Consider the following 6,000-nt stretch of genomic DNA (forward strand, 5'->3'; position numbering starts at 1 on the left):
CAATGTGGCCTGCGACAAAAATTAGTCTGACACCCTTGTCCTCGAGCTATCTTTTAGCCCCTCCTTTAAAATCTTGGCTTTGTACTTGGCAGCGGTGTCCTCCTGAAATATGAATTATCTCCAGTCATTTTCGTATCAATGTTTGAAAATATTGCTTTTGATATTTTTTTTTAAGTAATTATAATATATATATATATATATATTTTATTTTTTTTTTGTTTGTTTGTCATAGTGAACACAGGTATTGTGAACCACACCCACTCCAGGATGGGCTCCATCATGAGCACAGGAATTGTCCAGGGTATGTCCAGTTAATAATCAACACAGTACAGAACATTGGTAAGCAGCAGAAAATTGTCATGCTAGTCAGAGGGAGTCTTGAATGTAATGCTTTGGGTTTTTTTTTCAGGCGCCACAACAGGCCAGTCAGGTCCCAGTAGCAGTGGTGCTTACTATCCGGTCACCAACCAATTTACCATGGGGGGTGCTGCAATCTCTATGGCTTCTCCAATGGTCATCCCCAGTAACACCATGCATTATGGCAGTTAAGATGAGGACTTTTCAAAGACCCCTTTAACCTGCCCATCTCTGCGTGACAAAGACTTCCTTGTAAAAATACCTTGGCCTCCACCTCTTCTGAATCCAGTTGACCCATGGACCACAGCCAATACCAAAACCAGTGCTTTCCTGGCACATAACCCCTTGTACAACATCGGCATTCTGTTATATTGTATCCATTATGTTACATCACCTTTCAAGCACCCTCATATCCGTCCGACTCTTTAACATGGCTGAAATGTCCCCTTCTTGGTTTAGATTCCTAAGGCCGTTGGATACCAATGAACATTTGAACTACGGCAGATTTCTCACCTTCCTCATATTCAGCTCTTTATTTCTTAGTGTTATGAAATGACTGTTGTGGTTCTGATATTATTCATAGAGAGCTCTACACCAGCTATGAGAGGGTTGTTGTCCTCCCAGTTCTTCATTACATCATGATCAACACTCATTTCATGCCTGGTCAGACATAAAGTTAATGAGAGAAAAAAAACATGAAAACCATGTCTTCAACCTTGGAGTTCTGTGTATACAGGCAAATTTATATCCTGAAGTGTAATGGAATTTTTCTTTGGTAATCTATATGAATGTGTTTTGCTCATCACCCAATTTTAGGTTATTGTTTCCGTTTGCAGTCTTTCATAAAAGTACTCTTGATTCATCTCACTATGGATCATGTTGGTGAACGTGTATGCTGAGACATGACATAAATATGCATCTCTTTTTTTTTTCCTCTGCCTGCTGTAGATGTGTTCTTGCTCATCAATTATGACCTTGAGCAGGTACTACACGGGCAATTGAAATGATGAAGAGGGCCACAATTTGACATCAGCGCTACCAAGAAGCCCCAAAGGACCACAGACCTCTTAACCAGATGTATGACAAAATGCAATTTTTAAATATGGTCAAAATATGTGCATGTCTGTTTTTATTGAACCAATGTACACATCAGCTTCAGTATAATTCTCATATTAACTTTGGTTCCCGGCATGCATTGTGCTATTCATTGCTGAATCTTTACTGTAGTAAGGAACTTCATCATTATCATTCAAGTAGTTTTGTGTTACCCATAGTTTGGTGAATGTTTGTCTTAACAGCCAGCTTACATTTGTTGTACGAAATCCTGACTGAGTTGTGTGCAATATAGTACCCTCCCAGTCAGTTCCACTGTATGTTACGGTAAACTTTGCTAAGCGTCATCTGGTATCTTATCAAATGTATAAGATGCTCGTGTGTTGTCCTTGGTAATTACACAACAAAGCCTTTACACCGAAGGAAAATGAGCCTCCATTTGTCTTACATAGCACATCAGCACCACAAAACAATCACAGCTGATGTGTCTATGTATGCATGTAGGCTTGCCTTTAAATTTGTTGAAAGACCCAGTGGAGCTACTACGAAACCTTTTCCTTTAGTGGTGAATGGTCGTCTTACATCTTAATACTGAACAGATATAATCGAGGAAACGTTTGTAATTTTGCCTTTTTTAAAAATTAATCAAGGGACAACTCAAGTGTGTCTCACAAGCCACCTGTTGACCATCCCTGTACTCCATTTACTGAACCCCTTGCCACGCTGCGATCTTAAAGGTCAGTTTTCATTTATAAAACTGCCAGTATGATTTCATTGGAGCCTCATTTCACTAATCCCTCCCCCAATTCGATGCGCTGACTAACCCCCCCAAACACACACACACACACATTTAAATGCACAAGACATGTATTGTAAACAAGCCACATTGGTAGCATTACTTATTCGTGATGAGTTTCCTATAACACTAAGTATCAGCTTTGGGGGAATGTGTGATGAACAGTCAAGAAGTAGTGAGCCCAATTTAATTGAACAATTATTTTTTTTTCATAAATGTTCACGGTCTAGTTTAAACTTTATTTTGGAAAAAAAAAAGTGGACGTGGAAGCTGCATTTGACTAGAGCACAAAGTTGTAAAAGTTGGAGTCCACCATCAAATGCAAACAAGAACCTGCTATGAATGATCTCCATGACAAGCAAAGCAGCTGGAGACCATCTTCTGTGGTTAATCCTGGGAATAGTTCAATGGTCCGGCAATGATCAAGGAAGATCATAATCACCATTAACGACATCACCAACATGTCGTCATCATGATTTACTTTTTGGTGGTCGTCACTGTCTTTATTTCAATAATTTGACATAAAAGGCGACACAGTGATGACTGAGTACATTTGCCTTTCAGTTGTGAGGACTCTGGTTGAAATCCCACTTTGTGGAGTTAGCATGTTGTCCCATGCATATTTTTTTTTCCTGGATATTCCAGTTTCCTGCCACCTCCCAAAAACATGCATGGTAGATTTATTAAAGACTCTAAATTGTCTGTAACTCTGAATGTGACTACGAAGGGTTGTTTCAATGTGCCCTGCAATTGTCTGACGATCAGTTCAGGGTGTATCCCACCTCTCGCCTGAAAATAGCTGGGATAGGCTCCAGCATGCCCGCAAACATATTGAGGATAAGCAGTACAGAAATACATGGATGAATTTGGGTCAGTGACTGATCACGTGCTGTGCACGAGTCGAGCCACTGCTGTCGGAGTGTGACACCAGCAGGAGGCAGGTGCTATCTGTGGGTAACAGCTCAAGACCTTCCTCTGCCTGGTTGGCTGTGAATTTAGAATGGAACACAAATGACCCTGCAATCTGTGTGATTGGTGAATTGGGTGGCAAGCAAGTGTATAGGAGCGGCCGTTTCTCTTTATGCTCAACCCCACCCCCTCCCTCGGATGACGCCTCTTTTATGTTGGATTTTTTTTCACATTTTACTACAATATCCCTAAAACATCTATGATTAGTTAATTGAAGTCTGAATTGTCATTAACTCAGTGTGAATGATTGAGAGACCATCCAGCGACTAAAATTTTAACACATCACTGTTTTGCTCACTAAATATATTTGCTGGACATTTCTAGAAGCTTCATTCCCCCCCCCCACCCCCCCCTCCCCCCCATTGAAACCAGTTGTAAGTTTCCTTGACAGGATGTTTTGATTATCCAACTGAAATGTCCACCCTCGTTTCACTTTCATCATTGTAAATGGCAGGAAATTGTCAATAATAGTACATTTGGCCGTTCATCATTCCTTCAGTAATGTGATGTTTACTACTATGGTTTATGGAAAAACACCGTTATGTTCCCATCTCTGAACTTCAGTTGGCATGGTGTTTTCTGGGCTGATCTTCACGGGTATTTCTCCTCGAAAGATAGTGTGCATTATGGCGTCTAAATAGTTTTGCTCTCATCCTAGGTCTAGAATTGATAAGGTAGTCACCGCTGGATTTTTCTCTTCCTTCAAAGAGGAAAACTTCCACACATGAGAAGGCATGGTCAGAAGATTTTAGTCCTCTTTTGATCACCTTCGATATGTGAGCGGAAATCCTCAGTGAAAAAAATCAATAAATCCGAAAACAGAGCCCCTATCACTGATGACCACCTCTCAGATGTCCTTCGCATAGCCACCTCAGGCATTCAGATTTCAACACCCGTGTTCAAACCCATCCCTGGATTATTCTCACTGAAGAGGTAAAATGAATTGAAAACAAGTTATAAATTTCAGTGTTGATGGAGATTAACAAGTGAAAAATAAATTTCCTATCCTTCATCACCGCAAGCAGGAAATAGCTTGGCACTGATATCGCTGCAGTTCCACTTCCACTTTAAACTCCTCTGTCACACCTACAGCACAACTTTCCACTGTTCTGCTGCCCTCAAACAGGACCTTTCATGCACTATTCTACCGGTAATTATATTTTTCTGCAACTCCATACTTCTACATGCAGTACCACTGTTCCACTCTGGGCACCCAGTCATCGGTTTCCTCGAGATGAGCTGTCCCCAAACCCACGGTCCACAGGCTGACACCAGACCGTGTGCCATTTGTTACCGCGCCGTAAAGAAAGAATAACCAATTTATATTATATGCCAGTTTGCATTTCGGAAGTCAAAAATATTATTTTTTTAATCGACCGGCCCTTCTCTGCTGCAACAGCTGTGCGTCTCAATTGTTCTGTGAAGTCAAAACCTCTGCTCCCATCTGATTCTCTAAAGGTGGCCAAGGCCAGTGAACCAATCATTTCATAAACTGATTTAGTTAATTACGCTCATTGAAAAGAATAGTTCTTTTAAACAACACACTCGCAAATGAAATAATACAAGACTCCACTTGTTAATGTAACATTCAGCAAAATAAGACTGTACGACCTCAAAAAAAGAGACCTTTTCATCGAAAACTAGCAGGTTAGCTTCCCTCCAGGCACCTTAGCCCTCTAGTTCTAGGTGAAAGCTCAATACACCAAACCTTATGGATGCTTCACATGCAATTCAATTGTACACATCAAACAGTTCATTTTATTTGAATGGTTCAGGATGCACAATATTTTTATCTTATTTTCCGCCAATATACATAAATGATTTGATGTGCAAACCCTTGAGCAACCAAAACATAAAACTGACCATGAGAAAAACATGGAGAACGCAAATCCAATCCAGCAACTTTCAGAGACTGACCTTGTGGTTGATACTCATTGCAAAACAAATTGGGATTGTAAACTGAAGCCTTCTGAATTGAACTAGCAAATCATTATAAAATGGCATTCCAGGAAGAAAATGCTGTCTCAACTTTAGAAAGACCTGTGATTATAATAGCTTCAAGTGCATTGAGCAACATCTATATGCTTAAAGTTCAAAGCTTTAAGCTCCATTTACAAAGAACTTTCCAGAGCAAAAACATTTTTGCATATTTTTTAACAATGCTGCAGGTCTATGAGCCTTCTGGCACGTTTTTCAACATTCCTGCACATTTTGCAATTATCCTCCACTGATAGTACATGTTTCTGCATGTCCTTGGTCACATGTAAAAGTCAGAATTACCTGTCATTATGTATTATTAGTTTTATTTAAAGGTGTTAAAACCTTGGAGTCATACAGTAACATGCTGGAGTGTGCAGAGGCGTGTGAGAAAGTGTAGGAGCATTATATATATATATATATGTATATATATATTGATCAGAATCAGCTTTAATGGCCGAGTATGTAACAACAAACAAGGAATTTGTCTCCGGTAGTCGGTGCCGCTCTGGTACGGCATTCAGAACAAAGAACAAACAAACTAACAAGAGCAAATAACGAGGCATTCAGTTATTAGGAAGTATTTCTTATAAGAGTCACAGATGTGCAAGATGCAGACTCTTCGTCATTTAGAGCAGTTAAGAAACTATCAACACTCCACATTATCTTGACCTTATACAGAGTGCCCTTCCGTTATTGACCAATGCAATGAGAATTGTGGAACGGGAACAGTTTAAAGTGATGAATCGTGTGATAGTCTGCAGTATATATTACTAATACTAATACTGAATCACCAGGAGGATATGAGGGTTTGTCCCAACAACGGCGCAAGGCAGAAAATAGTGGGT

At 40.0% G+C, this 6,000-nt stretch overlaps 1 protein-coding gene across 3 annotated transcripts in view; it reads left to right on the plus strand.

Annotated features, from left to right (window-relative positions):
* The window catches only part of carm1 (coactivator-associated arginine methyltransferase 1), a 170,636-nt gene extending 169,347 nt beyond the window's left edge, over nt 1-1,289 (plus strand). For 2 of the 3 annotated variants that reach the window (XM_061845172.1, XM_061845173.1), the window contains 2 exons: nt 233-301; nt 410-1,289. In XM_061845172.1, the coding sequence (XP_061701156.1) occupies nt 233-301; nt 410-549 (209 nt within the window). In that variant the 3' untranslated portion in view covers nt 550-1,289. Of the gene's footprint in view, nt 1-232; nt 340-409 lie in introns of all 3 variants that reach the window. The other variant, XM_061845174.1, reaches the window with a different exon arrangement.
* Nucleotides 1,290-6,000: the final 4,711 nt, after the last annotated feature.

Source organism: Syngnathoides biaculeatus, chromosome 16, assembly GCF_019802595.1.
Source record: "Syngnathoides biaculeatus isolate LvHL_M chromosome 16, ASM1980259v1, whole genome shotgun sequence".
In the NCBI taxonomy this organism is placed as follows: Eukaryota; Metazoa; Chordata; class Actinopteri; order Syngnathiformes; family Syngnathidae; genus Syngnathoides; species Syngnathoides biaculeatus.